Below are 20,081 nucleotides of genomic sequence, written 5' to 3' on the forward strand. Positions count from 1 at the left end.
TGAATTGGAACTGGCATTGCTGTTTATCTTTAGAAAATTTTTAGGGAAGAGAGAAATTAAGTTGCCAATGTTGGAGCCTTGTGTTACGTACTAGTTTAAAAAACTCAACTAAAATCATCGAACAATGTTCTTTTATTTATCTAAAGGGAAAAATATATATGACAGTAAATTAATGATACATAGCAAACATACAAAAAACATAAGAGAAGACAATGACATGTATTAAATAGGAAGAGTAAAATACGCACTGGAGTCCATAGCTCTACTCATCATCTGACCATGATCCCAAATCAATTGAATGGACATGTTGGCATAAATCACGGATCAAATTAGCCGTGGAATCAGCCACTTATGGCCACATGATCAGTTTTTGAAGGTTGGTAAGGTATTGTAGCCCTTGAGGCACACCCAATTCACCACACTTATGAATCTCGAGTTGTTTAAGAATGGACATTGCACCCTTCTCTATCTCCCATTCCTCCATTGATAAGTCCTCAATCTTCAAGACTTCTAACTGGCTAAAGCCTCCAGAGGAACAGCTCATTTTTCGACTTTCGCATGTTTCAGCAAGTTCTAGAACCTTAAGGCAGCAGATCTTCTCCAATACTGGCATTATATCCTGCTGGAACTGGTAACCCAGAATAGAGAGATAAATGAGGTGACAGGGGAGCATATCCTCATGAAGCACCTGGGTCAATTTAGTGGGGCTAAAGTAAGAAAGTTTGAGAGATTGTAAATGCTTATAAAATGGGAAACCTCTCATGTCCAAAATGTCCAGTACACCATAAATATCGAGATTTTTTAGGTGTTCTAATGTGGACAGAAAAGTGACAACTGCCTTCGATGTACATAATTCGGCATCTAATTCTAATGAACGCAAATTGGGTATATGAGGTATTTCTATCTCCCATGATTGTGTGGCCCTCAGTAATCCAATAGTTTGAAAATTTGTTAATTTTGTGGATGTTGGGGGTTCCAAACCACTTGTCTCATAGACATGCCTCAGTGTCTTGATATTCCATGCACTCTTAGGAAACTCATGGTCGCCATAACTGTTAGCCATGAGACTTCAAGGGTTTGCAGAAATTTCATTCTGCCTATCACTTTCTCAAAGAATTCTTGATCACGCTTGTCACTTACCCTCCCTCTAAGACTCAGATATCTTAACTGAGTCAATCCCAGAAACATCCCCAACTCTATTATGTTCTCCCCTATATGAGTGTCTTCATTGCTTACCACTTTGAGCAGTCTTTGCTTAGAACAATTCAGCATTCTCCCGTTAGAAAAGAACAAAAGAGTGTGGAGGTTTGGGCTCATTATAAGTTGATCACATTCTGGATTGTGAATTGCCACACGGTGTGCCCTGCTCAAGCTCATTTTATCATCTGGTTTTGAATACACCAAGAGAAAGTTTTCCTCCTCGGCTTTTTGGAGAGCAAGATCTCGTAGTAGATCATGTATGCGTAGAGTTGTGATGGAACCATCCAACAACGATCTGCTATCTACTTGAACCATGCTCCTAGCATAAAATGAAAAAAAATAAATAAATAAATAAATGGTCAAGCCCATCAGGTTGGACTTTGAAGTGGTCTTAAATGTATAGCTTGCATATTGTGACCCAAAAATTTCAAGCTAAGCACTTAAAAGAAACTATTGTTTATGTGACATAATATAAATGTTTATGAAATTTAAGTACAATGATTAAAGATATCATACAGAAAATAGCTAGTATCAAAACAATCTAGTTTAATGTTGTATACATAAGTTGTAGATGCTGATACTATTCAATTAAAACCAGCATGTTACATTATTTACAAATCATTAAATGAAGATGTAATACCTTTGTACAAGATCTTCTAAGAAACTCTCCGCAGTTTCTTTCAATGTTCTGTTATCTTCTTGTGGTATGAAGCCCTCTGCAATCCACATTCGAAGTAAGGATGGGGCCTCGATAGAATAGTCTTCGGGAAATGCAGCAAAGTACATAAAACATGACTTGAGAGCAAATGGCAAGTCCTCATAACTAGTGCCTATAATCTCGCTACAATTTTTTCCTTCAACATGCCAACTCATTGTCCGGAACATGCTACTCCAAGCAGCATAGCTGCGAGGCTTCTTTAATAAGAGACCACCTAAAATCACCAATGCAAGAGGCAGCCCACAACACTTGTGGACAAATTGATCTAAGATATCAGAAAGATCATCAAAAGATATTTTATTTGGATCATGATTAGGAAAAACTCTTTTTAACAAAAGCTCTCGGCTTAACTCCTCAGTTAAGAACTGGAGCTTGTATGGTTCACTTATGGGATCCATGCCCTTAGGAACATCAGTGAACCTAGTGGTTACAAGTACTCTGCTCCCAATGTTTTCATCTGGAAATGCTGCACCAATTTGAGTCCATAGATCGATTGTCCAGACATCATCTATGACTATGAGGTATTTTTTGCCTCTAAGAGATTTGTGAATGTCTGTAAGAATCACTTCCATTTCATTTGGCAGATCACTCAATTTTATAGAAGGATCAAATTGTTGCATTATCTTCAACAATATCTTTTTCGATACATCAATTATTTCGAACTTTTCAGAAATAGCTACCCATATGCAAACTCCAAACTGTCCTTTGACATCATTGCTGTGAAAATAAAATATTATATTAGACATTAATATAACCAAAATGCGAAGATGAACTCCATAAAAAGTGAATATGGAAAAGTGGGTAAATTGAAAATTATGATTTTCATTGCCAATCTATCAGGTTAGGGTTGGGCCAACAGGGGTCAGAAGGGTTTTCTACTTTTCTCTTCTTCAATTTTCTTTTGTTCTTATCACGACGTTTCAAAAAGCTATTGACGAGACTACTGAAATACTTGACCTTCCCAATTCTAGCTGTTGATCTTGTTGAGCCTTGCGTAAAAAACCCATGTAAAAGTGTGAATTCAGATATGCACATAAGCATATATGTACACAATTAAAATCAATTTAATAAACTCGATATAATATACTAAAGTGGATTAACATATATATTAATTTTTCGACTTTTTTTACGCAAACCTCAGAATTATATTAATTTCAAAAAGGATAAATTTATCAAGGATATATGGGCATTTTATTATTTAAAATTAAGCAATAAGTACCAGATTAACTGACCAGAGTGTTTGACACTGATTGCATAGTTTGGAAGGTGATTGTCAAATTAAAAAATTAAGGAGCCAAATTGTTACAAGACAAAAGTTTATCTGAACTAAAGTGTGTAATTTTTATAAACGAAATTAGTGAAAAAATTTAAAATAGGGAGAAAGGTGAATTTGAATCAAATTGATAGTAAATGACACAATTTAGAAAATAAAAAAAAAGCGCTTACCAATTGTACACTTTTTGTGCAAGAGTAGTTTTTCCGAGTCCACCGGTCCCGCAAATTGAGACCACAGAACGCCTATGTGTGGTCTCATCAAGCAACTCCTTGACAATGCGGTCCTGATCTGCCTTGAAGCCAACAATATCGGGATCAACATTAGATAGTACCGTTGGCCTGACAGGTAGTTTGATATCTCCAGTACTGCCCTCACCCAAATTATTTATCCCATATCTAACTCTACTCTCTTCAATCTCTTTCATCTTTTCTTGGATCTGGTTTATCTCATCTACAAGGATGTGTACAGTTGGTAGATTTTTGGTCTTTGTTAGCAAGTTTTTTATGTTCTCCCTCATACCCGATTTTTGTGGGATATCCATGAGAAAGGTGTCTATGACATCTTCTATAGAGTGAGCAACATCTCTGACCTCTTTCACCCAATTTTTCTGCCTTTCGTCTGTTACCTGCTTCCTGTCTGAATCCTTCAGAAAAGCCTGAATCCTTTCGAGTTCACGGCCGACTTTCTCAACTTGCTTATTGACACTGTATAAGTGTAAAACCTCCTTAACTACAACATCAGCCAGCTTGCTGAGCACCAAATTTACAATTGTCTCAGCCATCCAGCTTAATTCTCTGTTGTGTTTGTCAGCTGAAACAAGCAAAATTAGATGCAGTTCAGAACCCAAAAGCAATAATTTACCAGTACAATTGATACCAAATCCAAGAAACAACGTGTGATGAAATCAAAAAACCACTAATAAAATCAGCACAGAATGAAATCCAAGATGCTCACCTTTGGTCGATATTTTAGCAGCTAGGGTTCAATTTTGACTCGGTGAAAGGGATAGAATCATAGAAGAGGGAGGCAGCAAAAAAAATAAAGATAAGACTGACTATGGGTGGGACTGGGACCCATCCAACAATTAGAGACCGGTGTCATTAAAACAGATGTTCCTATGACAAGTGGGCCACTGCATTTAGCAACTTGGGCACTCAAACTCAAAGTCTGTAAATGTTGAATCCTTTGAAAATGTTTGAAAGCGTGCGGCTGCCGACATTTTTATTTATATCCATTATTTAATATATTTTAGGTCTTTGAGGTTTTATTAAAGTATAATTATTTTTGTACCCACGCTACAGTAACTGCATTTAGAGGAATAATGTATTATGATCCCCACTAATTATATTGTGTCCACTAATTATTATTCTAAAAAGATATTATATAGTCTCAACTAATTATTATTCTAAAATCCCAGCAGCAACCTTTCAAAGTCTCGGCACTAATTTCGCGTCAATATTTCTCTAACAAAAATAGTTGGCCTCATAAAAATAAATACTTCAATGCATAGATATAAATACTTTCAATACTTAGATATTAATGTTTTCAGTGTCATATGTAAAAAGAGGAGAGATCCAATTACAACATTATAGCAGTTTAAGTTCCCACAAGCAATTGTGTAAAAATTACAACATTGTTTACTATATATATATAAATACTTGTGTTCTTTGAACTATATACTTCAATATTTGACTATTAATATAAAAAAAAAAAAAAAGTTATAGATCTGGAACGGTTGTGATCCCCACAAGGAATTATGGCAGTTTAGGTGCCAATACGACGTCAGAAATTTCAAAATAAGGTGCTGGTACGATTATTTAAAAATAATTAATTTATCATTTACATTGTTTACTATATCGATATAAATACTTGTGTTCTTTGAACTATATATTTCAAGATTTACTATTAATATTTTAAAATAAAGTTACAGATCTGGAACAATTATGATCCCACAAGCAATTATGGCAATTTAGGTGCGGGTACGATATCAGAAATTTCAAAAAAAGTGCAGGTACGATTATTTAAAAATAATTAATTTATCATTTACATTGTTTACTATATAGATATAAATACTTGTGTTCTTTGGACTACATACTTCAAGATTTGACTATTAATATTAAAAAAAAAAGTTATAGATCTGAAGTGCAGTTATGGCAGTCTGGTCCCCACAAACAGTTATGGCAGTTTAGGTGTGGGTACTGTAGCGCGGGTACTCATATCAGCTTCCTTTATTAAAATTATTAATTTTCTACGACTTATTTAAGAATAAGGGTCTCAAGTCGTAGGAATTTTCTGTGACTTGGGTTTTTTCATTTTTTTTTTTTTTGCTTTTTTGCACTAAAAATTTTGTTTCTCTCTCCTCTCTTACAAACTCAGCAGAATTCTGTATTGTAGCATTTTACGTTGAATATGAATTGTAGTATTTCATGTTTGTAATTTTAGATGAGATAGTTTCAATAGAAATGTTTACATGTCTGTCTCTGTTTATTGTTATAAAAAAAATTTTAAAAAAATATTGGTATTAAAATTCATAATTCTATAACTTTGTCCATTATTTGAATGAACATGCATGTGTTATATTATTGAATTAAATATGTTCATGAATGTATTATATTATTGAATTCGGATCTGAATTTAATATGACAAATATCTGACAATCCTATGTCCAAAAAGTCTAATAAGGTGGAGAAATTCAAAATATACCCAAATCCCATCTGATATGCACTAAATTAAATTAATTGATGGAGATCAACATTTAAATCATTTGATTTGTTAGATTCTTTGTTGGAACCAATTCAAATCCAAACCGTTCACTGTTGTGTTAATAGCTGTAATCTCAAGACAATGTTTAACTATACATCTGAATATCTCATGTTAACATTCAAAATTTCAAAATAGTCGATTATTGAAGGATATAAGAATCATTTTACTATCAGTAGCAAATTTAGTAATACTTAATTTGAGGAAAATATGATTCTTATCGTTCTAGTACAAGTAAAGACTGAAGACAAAGACTATTAAAGATATTGACAAAGTTAGTTTGACTTCACACAGCGCATGATCAATAAAAATATATAATTAGTGTGCTACATAAAGTCAAACTAGCTATGTTATTCTTTACCCCCAAAGACAAGGTGCATGTATGAACTAGTTTATTTTCTCTTCTGTAATCTCCTAACAAATCCTCTAATTCAATCAGATCTAGTGGTGGCAACGAGCTGGCTCGGTCCAAGCTAGGTTCTAACTCGGCTTGTTAATTCTTGACCGAGCTACAGCCGAGCGAGCTGGACCTAGGGTATCCAAGCTAAAACCTAAGCTTGAACTCGTGACAAGCCAACTCGAGCTAGCTCGCGAGCTGACGAGCTGGTTCATTGGGTCTGGCTGGATCTTGGTTTAAGAAGAAAATAAATTAAGCAAACTTTTTGGATTAAGCTGAACCGGGCTAGATCGAGTTAGACAATATAAAATGCACACAAATTCACAAATTGATGTCTAGTCAAGTTAGCCCGCGAGCTAGTGAGCAAGTTAGACTCCAGTTTGAACTCGTTAATTCTGAACCGAGCTAATAACAAGTTGTTAGCGAGCGAGTCAGGTACGAGTCACGATCGAGTCACGAGTTACGAGCTTTTTTGCCACCCTTAATCAGAAATAAGCCGTTCTTTCTCAAAATCAACTTTCCTCCAACTAACAAAATTATTTTGATAACTATTTTGATTAGGGTTGGCTTTAAGATTCGTGTCAGGTTACAACAGACGACGCAGATCTCATTCTACACATTAGACCGCACACAACAACATCATTAGATTTTTATTGTCTCATCTTATTTTTGGATTTAAAAGAGTCCATTAACAAATTTTGTGATTTCTAAAGGTTTCAACAAAACTTTTATGTACCCATCAAAATACCAAAAATAATATTCTAAGAAAAGCCCAAGACTTTACAGAGAAGTCCCTAATAAAATAGAGTATAAATTATAAAGTATAATTGACTTTTGAGCATTACTTTTTTGAATTGTTGAACTTTATTTTTAATTTTTAAATCTGCAACATTCAAATGGTTGGGATGGGACCACAAAAATTCGGCACGCGAATCTATGAGGGTGGGACCCACGAGAATATCAGAAACTTTACAAAAACAACCTATAAAAATAAGCTTTTGCAACAGCAACTATTGATGAAGTTACAAAAAGGTCCCAGTTTTTTAATGTTTTTACAGTGAGACGAGTTTATGGAATAATAATTTTGAGCCAATTTCAATGGCTTCAAATTCTTAAGTCCTGCAAGATTAAGCAATGTCTATTATTTATATTAGATAAAAATAAATTATTTGTTCAATGTTAAATTATTTTGAAAAGATGCAAAAGTGTTACCACAGTTATTAATTATATATGAATATATTGAAAAAGAATAGTTCAATACATCCAACATCAAAATTTGATTTGTCTATGACAAAATAGAAAATCATTTTTTTTTCAACTTGTGAAAATCCAAATATGATTAAATCCCCAATTCTAAAGTATCAATAATAGTAATTTACCTAAATTACGAGTAATCTAATATCTAAAACTGATAATTATCCAAACAAAATTGATTTGAATTGAAAATTCACAAATTTTAGTTTTATTGGACTGAATTATATATTTACACTAAAAATATAGTAATATTCATATACATATATTCTAGATAGTACTATGAAAATTACTTAGGACCAATTCAAAATTGAGACCTAAACTACTTATAACACAATAAAATTATTGTTATAGATCATATGATAATAGCTATACAAAGCCGACAAGATTATATTTCTTGTAATAATTACACTTGTTTTCTTTAAAATATAATTTAGCAAACATAAAAGTTTGATAAATGAAAAAAAAAAAACCTTTATCATTTTGTTGATAATTAATATTTTAATGAAATTGGCAACACATCACTGCTACTTTAAAAAAAAAATGTGAATTCTCCAGAATCTGAATTGGTCCATTGTATTGAGCAAATTAGAATGGCATTTGTAACAAATTTTACATGGTGAGTGCAACACAGGATGATATTGTAAAAATCATATTCGCGTAAAATTAATTTTTTTTTGTGAAAGTTTAATAAACATCCGTAATTTTTTTTCTTACCACCCCATTAAATCAGAATTAAATGAATACCACCTGTTTATTCAGAATTGAGATTCCGCCACGAACTCGGACCCAATCCGCGCACGGATCCCAAATCCGAACTCACACTGGATATGCGGACCGATCCGAACTCGGACCCAGTGTGAGTTCGGATTTCAAACTGCTATATTGGAGCAAAATTTCAGAAAAAAAAAAAGAAACTAATTCTTGGTCATGGGATTGGAGCAAAATTTCATTCACAATCTCTATTCCTCACAAAATGATGGGGAAAAAAAATTTAATTTCAACCAAATTATTTTTATCCCAATATGTTGTTAGCTTTCTTATTATATATTATATCGCAGATGAATATGCATCTGGATACGTCAACTCATGAATTTTTTTATCCTGTGTGAGTTTCTAATAAAATTAAATCTAGATCAAACTGAAAAAAAATGTTTTATAATTTATTTTTGAGGAAAATGTTATTTAAATTATTAAGCGGACACATGTTAACTTAGATTCATTTTTTCTGATTGAGTCTGAGTGTGTATTATATTTTAACAAATTAAGATGGTTATATTTCTATACTAATCAAGGCAGCCAGGCAGGTGTGTTGATACAAGCTCTCTACATATGTATTTTGAATATATACATGCATTATATTTAAAAAAAATGTTTCCGAGATACAACCAAACAATCATTTCTACAAAAGTTTGGTCGCTCATTGCACCATTTATTTACAACAGGTTTGTACCTGACATTTTAAAATTTTCAATTTGTAAGGCTAAATTAAAGACACTTAGAATTTTTCAAGCTCAATTAAAGAACAAAATGTTCTGTATTTATTATATTAGATTTTTTTAATAATATTTTTGTTAGTTTTTTATTTAAAAATATGTATTGTTATAAGTCACCATACTTCATATAATTCAAATCAGTGGAATATAATTTTCTGTTTCTCTCTAATTTCAGTCTCTATCTCTCAAAATTCTAACAAATATCGTAACTATTATTGTGCAATCTTTTGAATGTGAGATTCTATAAATTAATTTGTAAGATAAAATACTCAAATAGAGTCTGAACGAGTAATTAATCAATACATGTTCTACTCTCAAAAACTTTTTCATTTCTATACTAATAAAATACAATACATGTTCTATACTAATCACCTACAGGAACTAGTGTATCTTCGATATAATATATAATAAGAAATCTAACAACATATTGGGATAAAAATAATTTGGTTGAAATTAATTTTGTTTCCCACAAGGAATAGAGATTGTGAATGAAATTTTGCTCCAATCTCACGATCAAGAATTAGTTTCTTTTTTTTCTGAAATTTTGCTCCAATATAGCAGTTTGAAATCCGAACTCACACTGGGTCCGAGTTTGGATCAGTCCGCATATCCAGTGTGAGTTTGGATTTGGGATCCGTGCGCGGATTGGGTCCGAGTTCGTGGCGGAATCTCAATTCTGAATAAACGGGTGGTACTCATTTAATTCTGATTTAATGGGTGGTAAGAAAAAAATTACGGAATAAACATTGATGTCCTATTAGAAATAAAATGTATAAAGGGCTTTAAAATAAAAAAATGGAAAAACAAAAAGAGAATAAAAAAAACAAAAAAAAATGGGAGTACTGAATCAGAAACCTTCGGCCTTTTCCGGTCTACCATTTAATGCTACACCAGCTGACTAAATTCGACAGTCTGTCTTACTTTATATTTCTTGAGCCCTTCGGACAAAATTATTTGTTTCTAGAAATTATATAAAATTTATATAGAGTATTAGATTAATTGATTTCATATTTTGATCTCATAGATGAAACTATTTTTTTTTAAAGAAACCGGAAAAGAAAGTTTAATTCCATTAGAGATATTTCTTTTTAAAATAATAAATCAATGCATTACTACCGAGAACATCTGAATTACAAAACATATGTGCGACTTTATTTATTTTTGTAATGATACATAGATGCACTGTTGTACAAAATATTTGCGTCACGTCATTTTTTTTTTTTGCAACACTACATTAATGTATTGTTTCTGAGAATACCCAATGTACAATACATTGGCGTCACATCATTTTGTATCGATTTATCATTATAAAAAATGATGGTGGCGATGTTTTGTACATTGAGTTATCTCAGCCATAGTAACAAAGGAATTATTTGGGTTCGGTTTGGCTGTTCGGCGATGTTAAAAATTCGTGATTTGGATATAATTCGGAAATTATTCGAAATTATTCGGACCAAAAATCTCAGTCCTATAAGAGAGCAAAAAAAATAAAACAAAAAAATGTTATGGAAAAAATTTGCTAATAATTCGTAAAATTCGGAAAAATTCGTAAAATTCGCGAATAATTCGGGTTTAATTCGGTCAAAGTTTGGTCAATCAATTAATTCGGCGTTCAATTCGGCATCACCCAAAAAACGAATTATTCGAATATAATTTGCGAATCTTGTGACTATGATCTCAGGAGCAGTGTATTCATGTATTATTGCAAAAGAAGAAACAATAATGTAATGTCGATGTTTTGTATTGTGTACATCAAAAGAATCAAATTTTATTCTATTGATATACCATTGTATAAAAACAATACGCCTCTAAAAAACCTAGTTTTTTCCATGAAATGAAAATATCAACACAATCTATCCAATATCTTATATTATTTTATATAATTTCTCTAAAGAAAAAATTCTGATTTCCAGTCTGGGTCAAAAGAGAAAATTCCCCCTTGTATAAATCCATCGGTGCAAAACCATTCACAAAAAAGAGAAAAAAAGAGAGAACAGAAACAAGAAGGCATCTTCACTTTCTCTCTTAATTCGCGCGAGAAAGGGAGAGAAGCGAAAGAGAAGAGAAGAGAAGATGCAGATTTTCGTGAAAACCCTAACTGGGAAGACGATCACTCTCGAAGTAGAGAGCAGCGACACCATCGACAATGTCAAGGCCAAGATTCAGGTCCCGATTCATCCATCTCTCTTTTCCCTTGATCTTGTTGAATACCTAGGGTTTTGTCTAAATTTGGTTTTTTTATGATTTAGTTTAGAATTGCAAAGTTTGTACATGGAGAAAACTTTGTGTGTATCAAAACAAGAAAGAATCTTTTTTATATCCCTCTTTCTGTAGTTACCAGAAAGCATTAGTATGGTATCAGTTCGAAATATGGATACTGGTATGTAGATGCAAGGGTTAAATACACAAAATGTTTCTTTGTTTTTTTTATTTTGGCCATATACATTAAACCTGAAAACTTTGTGTGTATCAAAACAAGAAAGAATCTTTTTTTGATATCCCTCTTTCTGTAGATACCAGAAAGCATTAGTATTGTATCAGTTCGAAATATGGATACTGGTATGGAGATGCAAGGGTTAAATACCCAAAATGTTTCTTTGTTTTTTATTTTGGCCATATGCATTAAACCCGAATCCTCTGTCACATGTTCTATGTAACAGTTTCTCTTCCCAGTTCCTTAGAGGTGCATCTTACCAGCACTGAAAGCAGATCCAATTTATAATATAACCCCACGAGTCATGCCCGTCAGTATATTGTAATTGCTGAAACTGGTGGCTTCGAACTCAAAAGCTTTTTTATTTTTCGGTTTCAATATATTTTAAGCTGTAGCTACCTCTACTTTTTGTGAAAATCTTTATCTGAAAAAATATGTTGGTTGGTACAATAGGATAAGGAGGGGATCCCGCCTGATCAGCAGAGGCTGATATTTGCTGGTAAGCAGCTGGAGGATGGGCGCACCTTGGCCGATTACAACATCCAAAAGGAGTCGACACTGCACCTGGTGCTCCGTCTCAGGGGTGGTACCATGATCAAGGTCAAAACCCTAACTGGCAAAGAGATTGAGATCGACATTGAGCCCACTGACACCATCGACCGCATCAAGGAGCGTGTTGAGGAGAAGGAAGGCATCCCTCCCGTGCAGCAGAGGTAAACTACAGCTTCATTTTATACTTTGTTTCTTTTTTAAAATTTTGCAAAGAACCATGTGTCTTGTATTTTTCGTGTTATTTTAATCATTTTATTTCTGGTGCAGTGGTACCAAGTGCTCATGCACCTGATTTTTAAGAATAATTCAAGGACCCTTATGTTTATATTACTGGTATGGTGGTATTTTTCACCAGTGGTAGAATAGGATAAAAAGATCCCGTTGGAAAGTTTTTAACTTTTCTTTCTTTCTTCAAAAAATTGCTACGACACTGGTACCAACTGTTTCCACAGCACAGATGTTTACATAATCCAGTATTACATTATTTATATATTAAATGAGTGAGGCTATGGTAATATGTATATTACGGATTGACCCGTGCTATGGATCAATATCTCTATTTTTAAAGTTCAAATAGTTGATCTGTTAAGCAAGATCTCCATATGAAAATGTACTCAAAAGACCAAATTTCACACTTTTTTAGAATTTTTTACTATTTTTTTAGATAGGCAGAAAAACACTTATTTTTGGGTTGTCCAAAATTTTTAAATCAAGTAAATTTTATCTATTAAAAAAATAGTAACAAAAATATATATAAAAAAAAATAGAAAATTGGATCTGCAAGTAAATTTTTATATAGAGATTATGTGGGGCAGTTCGGATCGATTATTTGGACTTTGAAAGCTGAGATACGAGTCCATAGCACAGGCCACTCTGTAATATCACTCAATTTAAAAAATAAGAATTCATACCCATTTAAACCCTGTTTGTGGGAAGGATAATCACAAAATAATGCAAATATGAGGTAAACATGAACCTAGAGATGGAAACATACTAGTTTCATCTAATGATTGCTAAAGATATATTTTTCTCACCTAAATTTTTTTTTTCATTAAAGACTTATTTATGCGGGAAAGCAGTTGGCTGACGACAAAACCGCAAAGGATTACAATATCGAAGGTGGATCCGTTCTCCATCTTGTGTTAGCGCTCCGTGGTGGTTTCTGATGCACTGCATCTATATGTCTTTGTAATGTGATTCTGGTATTTGAGATTGAATAACTCAAAAAAGTGTTATAAATTTCTGCAAAGTGTGATAAATGGTGTAATCTCATGCTCTATTATGCCAGAATGTCTTTCACAGATTGTTGATTTAGTTTCAATTGGTAATGGAATTATGGAAGGTCCTGGATTATAATGCTTGTGGTGTCTTGTTTCATTTTAATTTGCATCTGATTTTGCAAGCTTGAAAAAAGAATATTGGGTTAAAACTTTGATAGTCCTTTGGTTTATTTTGCCTTTGTATTGACAAACTTTGTCAAAAGAAATGCTGAGAAATTGTTTATTTTGCTGGTTGAAGAAGTTTACCCTTGGTCCCTTAAAGAAGGGGTATAGATTTAACAGAGCAGTTTTGGCTACATGCAGTGTACAGACTATAGAATCAAAACAACATTGTATATGGTTTGTGTGCTGCATGAAGTCAAAACTCGAGATGCAAATGGGTCAGTTAACGGGTCTGATTGCAGCCGGCTGCAATAAACCTGAAGATCGATGTTTAGTTGGGGCCTTCGAGTCTAATGAAATTTGTTAATACACAAGTATAATCCAATTCAGTTTGATTGAATATGTTCCTGTTATATTGTCAGATGCCTAATGCTAGTTCTCTAAATTATTAATTAATGCACAGAGCTTCCGTATAAATTTATCTTATTGCTTGAATTGCCATATTCTTTGATTTCTCAGTAGAATGTTACATATTTGGATGAATCAGGTAAAATAAAACTGGTAATCTGATCTTCTCTGAATCTAAATGTTAAATGCAAATTAAGATGGTATGGTTAATGATTTCCACTTTATTCATAAATTCATAATATAAAGTGTACATTTTTTTTAAAAGTTCTCAACATCTTCCATTAATTTTCAATTTATTTTTGTAAATTAAATAAATGTGTACAAATTGGATGTATATATAGTAATCAAATATGTATGTCTATGATGCATTAATTAAACATGTATTTTAGAAGTGATTAACATATTGAATGTGAAAGTTCAAAATAACATATGTATTATCTAATAATCAAGTGCACATTTGGTAGGATTAAATCTAAAAAATTTAAAATAATTATAATAACATCAAGATGCGAGAACCATCATGTGGTCTACGGGTGCACGGCTCATCTAATGGACATCGGACTCAAATCGGTTCAGTTTCTGCTCGAAACCGTCCGATTTGCTTATTGCCCACTTCAATATTTGTGCGTGCAGATCAAGCATATACGGATCATGAAGTGAATCGAATGGTTCCGAGCAGGTATCGGACTGATTTGGATCCAATGCCCATCGGACACACCCTGCTTTCGTGATCTAGTGGTTAAAAATATGATTTTTGTGTGAAAGATTACGAATTTGAAATTCGAATGAAGCATTTTTATAAATATTTATAAATAAGGAGATTACTCATCTTTATCTAACAAAGGACTTGAGTGACATACAAGTTTTCATCACAAAAAAAAAAGTTAAAACTTTCCTTAAAAAGAACGTCAAAATATATGATGATAACTACCAACAACCTAAACAAAAAAAAAAGTTTGTTTGAATTTCAAACAATTATTAATAATTATGTCTAAATTAAAATAAACAAGTATATCTTTTATAATAATTAAATATCTGTTAGACAATGATTTTAATCTAAACATTATAAACCGGGACACTGGCTAATCAGAAGTATTTTAACAGAGCAGTTTTGGCTTCATGCAGTGCACATACTATAGAATCAAACACCGCTCATATGGCTTGTGCGCTGCATAAAATAAAAACTGCTCTGTTAAATTCTTTACCATTAGAAATACTCTCTAGTCTCTATGTTGAACACTTGCAAATAACAAGACCTTTTATGTATATAGATGAATCGAAAATAAAGTTTTCAGAAATATATAATTTGAATGCCTGCTTGCTTCATTTCTGATTTCAAGCCAATCATATTCAATTCTTAAACATTTACAATTGTTTCAATAAAGTTATAATCTTGAGCACCCTTCAAGTAGGCAACAACAAAAAGAAAATAAATTTGCTAGATAAGATGCATTTCCAAAATAGCCTAACACAAATCCTTTCAAATTACATTATACTAGGTTAGACAAAATATTCATACAAATCTTCTCTCTTGCTCAAACCCCCTATCTAACCCATTTTCTTATAACACAAAAAGGCAAAAAAAAAAAAAAAAAAAAAAGAAAGAAAGAAAACAAACGATCGACCGTAGTTAGCTTATCACCGAGAACCAACCTCTACCGAGCCAATCCATCTCCTTTTTCGCTATACAAGACGAGTTAATAACCTTTCTAAGAAACCGAGTATCTCCTATTCCGAGAAGAACCCAATGACTTGACCTCTCCAGTCTTTGTTGAGACTGGAGGGCTCTGTGAACTACCCGAAGTCTCTGATTCTCCCTTACCATTCTCCCTCTCCCCCTTCCCTACCCACAACTTGTCAAATATCCTCCTTGATCTCGAAGGAAGCAACAAACGGTCGGCCCGATTGGCAACCCGACCTGTCATGAGACTAGTCATACTATTCCTAGCCTTACTTCTCTGTCTCTCCTCTTTCGACAGTGTCAAAGAGATTGGCTGTGGGTCCACTGGTTGCGGTGCGGGGTCATGGTCAGATTCCTCTAGAATGGAATTTAGTTTTCCGGGAAGTGGGGTGGAAGTGGCAGTACGTTGCTGTTCAAAGAAAAGCACTTGCACTACCACACGTAGAGGAAGGCGGTCATTTTGGGCCGCATGTATTGAGCCCTCGGTCGAGAGTTTTCTCACATCCATTAGCCCACAAATGCGCTTCTTGTCAGATTTCGTCATATCAGGATGCTCCTATAAAAATGAGAAAAACATAGAATTGAGAAGCATTACATTAAAAAAAAAAAAATAGAACTCTATGTTAAGAAAAATACTTCAAAGTATCATTCTTGCTCTTTTCTCTGTATATAGCCCACTAATTTTCATCAACCAAATAAAAAGAGTACAATGAGATATATATCAATGGCAATATTCATTTATTTATTTTTTTTAACTTTTGTTGGGTTTATTGGTGTTTAGCAAAGCACATACCTTGAGATATATATCAATGGCAGTGTACAACCCATCATGAACGGGTCGACCCATCTCAGGAATAGCAGTCGCCAGCTCGACAAAACTATCAATCCCTAGATTCGGATCTGACGCCACCTCACACAAGAATCCATCAACCAACTCCCCCAAAGCCAACAAATTCTCCCGCTCAAAACTGAGCTCGATCATCTCCTTTCCATCATCACAATGCACATCTCCATTTCTCGCCATATATCTCCTCACAAGCTCAATAACAAGCCCCACATCATATATTGTATTTGCACCGACACCATCCTCCTCACTTGACCTAACCGGTAACAACAAGTCCTTTGCCGAAGCTTGGTGCAATAAAATACTAATTCTATGTATCAATTCCTCTTTTAGACCCTCTCCGGCACCTACCAAGATTGCAACTTTGAGCAATTTCAATAAAAACCGACACGAACAACCACTGGGCCCCTTGTCAGACGGCAACAGCCAAATAATCGTCTCGACCATAACCCTATTTCTCTTTGCATAATCTTCTCCTACTAAGGCGTCATATCTATCAGGCAACCACCTGACAGCATACGCTCTCAGTGCCTCTCCAATCAAATCCGCCGACATTCTCCCTTTCGATTTGATTGCAACCATAACCCGTTTGTAAAAATCAACATCCAATTCACACAAATCCTCAATCCACCAATCTTTCGGTGGTATTCTTCGATCTACGGTTTCCACAATTTCATCAGTCAAATTCATCTTTTTACTGTAACTGTATGACCAGGTTACATTAGACGGATCAACCGAGGTCTTAGAAGCGATCGAATCGATGCACCGGCCAACAATTTTTAAATCCTCTGACCAGGGTAACAAATTTTTCGCACTTTGTAAAACTATTATGGTGTCTTTCCAGCTTCTAAAAATGCTTGAGTTGAGAAACACTTCGATTTTGAAAATGAGGTTGCCTTTTTCTACGGTTTCTGTCATTTCTAGATACTCTGCTGCGCATCGAGTGGGGACCACATTGTAAGGGTTTAGAGTGACAACCATGCCATAGCAGAATTTGGCACAGATGTCGAAGGCCTTGGGCCCACCAGGAAAATCAGGGAGCGAGATCTCGTCAGTACCGTCAGAGGTGGCCTGCAGCACCAGCTTTTGGAGCTTGCTGCTCTTAGATAAGAGAGGAAACTGAAAAAAAAAGACAGCGTTTGGCGGATTAGCGTGCTTGATACTGGTACGATGTCATCCATGTTAGATACTGGCATGGTGCAAAAATTGTACTGGAAATTACAGGTAAAACAAATGGTACCATGGAGTTGCTCGAAGTATTTGTTGGTAGGAAGGTGAGTTAATGCATGGTATAGTTACATACTTAAACCGTACCTGTCAGTTCCGTACCAGTACGGTACAGAACCGATACCAGATGGTACCAGTACTTAATGACTCATAAAAATTCCAATGTGCAATGTCACTATAAGACTAGTTCGACCGGGTACCAGAAATGATGGGTCCGTATCCTCTGAGAAATCTCAAATTTTCAGTTTATCTAAAGCCGGGCCAAATTTTTTTTGCGCCTATTTGGAATGCAGAGGGCTAATATTATTGTGCTTTGAGATTCGTGCAAAAAGGATCTGAATGGTCCGAATTTTTCCTAGATCAACTCAACGTTTGAGATATATAGGAGCATGCAAATTCCTGACTAAGTAGGGTTTTGAACTTTTGATAATATCCCAAATTTAGACACATTACCGGTACAAACCAATTAAACCAGTATCATACAGACTGGTTACATGTTACATGATCAATTGAATTGATAGTAAAGAGAAAGACAAAACTAACCTTGTGTAAAAAAAATTTAACTTCGCCGACTTGTACCACCACATCTGTTGCCAAATCTGATGCCACAAACCTGAATTTGTACAATAGTGAAAAAAATTGTACATTATTACCAGCAAGAAAATATAACAACTGTATTTTCTTATGGTCCTACTTCGTGAAAAAAAAAAAAAAAAATTGGTAAGCTAAAGATGCAAATAAACTTGAGGAGCAATAGTGAAAAAATAATTATGATATCTGTTTTATATTCAACAAATACTTTAAAGAAAGATCCAACAAAAGTGGGTTATGATGTTTGCTGCAAAAAGTACATTGCGTATAAATCCATTTCTTATTTGAAAAAAGATATAGAAAGCCACAAATATAAGAGCAAAATGAACAACAACATTTTTATATAAAACAGAAACAATACCGGTCAATAGTATACTAAGTAAAATAAATACAACAGCTAACAATTTATGTGTACCATATAGCTAAAGAACACTAAAAGAAATAATATATATATTAAGAAAACATGTGGGTATTGTACCAACCCACAATAAATATTTTTGTAGACATTTATTTTTCTAGTATTGGATCTCTCACAAAGGCACAACTTTTATTCCATTTCACTTTTTATTCCCCTAATTTACAACTAATCATATACCATCTAAATTTAATTTGCTTGAATATTCTCTCAAAATCTTCATACAAAATATTTAATTAAAAGTCTATGGTAACACTGAAACCAAAAAACCTTTTGTTGACTGACCCAAAATAGTTTTTGGGAATATAATTATATAAAGACAAAATAAAAGTAAGGTAAGAAAGAGATAGTTAAAAGGATACAAAAGATAATTATTATAATTAATCACATATTGCTCAGAGGCTCAGACACCATTGTCAAAAAAGTAACTTTTTTATCCTTTTTATGGCTTTGACAACCTCTCAAATCTGACACAATGCTAAACAAATAATACATTATTTTTACAAGGGTATGTATGCAAAAGCTTGCGTAGAAGGAAAGAGACTCATACAAAGAAAATGATTCAAGCGGATCTAAAATGGAATTCAAATGCTCTACAGATTTTTACCTAATGGGAGAAAAAAAAAACAGAGATAAAAAAAAGTGCAAAATGCTCAAAATCCCAACTTTACCAGTAAAACCATATTTCTAAAAAAAACTAAAAGAAGGAGAGAACAAAGTTTTTTTTTCAAGGTTTTAGTTCATACCTAATATCACTCCCGTTAGACTGAAAGGAATCCGGTTTGGATCCCAACTTCATAAACTTCATTTAATCCAATTTGAGCAGAAAATCAGAGCACAGAGAGAGAATCAAGCGAAGAGACAAAAACCCAATTCTCAACTGAGACTAAAACAGAGCACTGCATCAAAAGCTGAGCAAAGAGAGAACCAAGGGAAGAAGAAGAAGAGGTGTTGTATTAAAAGTTGAGAACTTTGTTGGGTTTTCCTGTACCAGCTTTGATCAGCTATGATCGCCTAAACAGAGAAAGGTGTTGGGAAGAGGAGAGAGAGAGATAAAGATAGAGATCTTCTCTAGCCGCCTGTCTCTCTCTTTCTCTTCTCTTTACTTCAAAGGTGTAATAATTACAGTACTTTCAAGTTTCAACTTTCTCTTCTCGTCTCTTCTCCTCTTCTTTCTTCTCTCTCTCTGTTTTGGGGTAGTATAATAATAGTAGTAGTATTTTAAAGGAGAGGGCTTAAATGCGATTTATGAGAAGTGTGGGAGGTTTGAAGAGAATAAAGAGATTTTGCTCCAAGGAGACGTCGCTTTCGGTGGTGCGGCGCTGTGCAGACTAAACCTCTTCTCCATTCCAAACTGAACAGGACATATCCATTGCTTTGTTTATTTGTAAAATTATGTGCAAGAAATGCCTAAAGAAAGAAGAAAATTAGAGGTAAGATTTATTTTTC

The 20,081-nt window shown here is 33.8% G+C and overlaps 3 protein-coding genes across 3 annotated transcripts; 1 reads left to right on the top strand and 2 right to left on the bottom strand.

The window, feature by feature from the left end:
- Positions 1 to 112: 112 nt before the first annotated feature.
- LOC144545961 (putative disease resistance RPP13-like protein 3) lies at positions 113 to 4,185 on the bottom strand. Its single transcript, XM_078294509.1, has 4 exons — positions 4,149 to 4,185; positions 3,365 to 4,004; positions 1,841 to 2,635; positions 113 to 1,519 (listed from the first exon to the last, which is right to left on the bottom strand). Exons 2-4 carry the CDS (start codon positions 3,973 to 3,975, stop codon positions 1,003 to 1,005), a joined length of 1,923 nt encoding a protein of 640 aa, XP_078150635.1. The 5' UTR covers positions 3,976 to 4,004; positions 4,149 to 4,185; the 3' UTR covers positions 113 to 1,002.
- Positions 4,186 to 11,042: 6,857 nt separating this feature from the next.
- LOC144545962 (ubiquitin-NEDD8-like protein RUB1) lies at positions 11,043 to 13,440 on the top strand. Its single transcript, XM_078294510.1, has 3 exons — positions 11,043 to 11,264; positions 11,986 to 12,245; positions 13,142 to 13,440. Exons 1-3 carry the CDS (start codon positions 11,172 to 11,174, stop codon positions 13,248 to 13,250), a joined length of 462 nt encoding a protein of 153 aa, XP_078150636.1. The 5' UTR covers positions 11,043 to 11,171; the 3' UTR covers positions 13,251 to 13,440.
- Positions 13,441 to 15,299: 1,859 nt separating this feature from the next.
- On the bottom strand, positions 15,300 to 19,850 carry LOC144545966 (phototropic-responsive NPH3 family protein NPY1-like). Its single transcript, XM_078294517.1, has 4 exons — positions 19,379 to 19,850; positions 18,170 to 18,239; positions 16,349 to 17,518; positions 15,300 to 16,111 (listed from the first exon to the last, which is right to left on the bottom strand). Exons 1-4 carry the CDS (start codon positions 19,438 to 19,440, stop codon positions 15,584 to 15,586), a joined length of 1,830 nt encoding a protein of 609 aa, XP_078150643.1. The 5' UTR covers positions 19,441 to 19,850; the 3' UTR covers positions 15,300 to 15,583.
- Positions 19,851 to 20,081: the final 231 nt, after the last annotated feature.

The sequence above is a fragment of the Carex rostrata genome, chromosome 28 (genome assembly GCF_964058835.1).
Source record: "Carex rostrata chromosome 28, lpCarRost1.2, whole genome shotgun sequence".
Lineage (NCBI taxonomy): Eukaryota > Viridiplantae > Streptophyta > Magnoliopsida > Poales > Cyperaceae > Carex > Carex rostrata.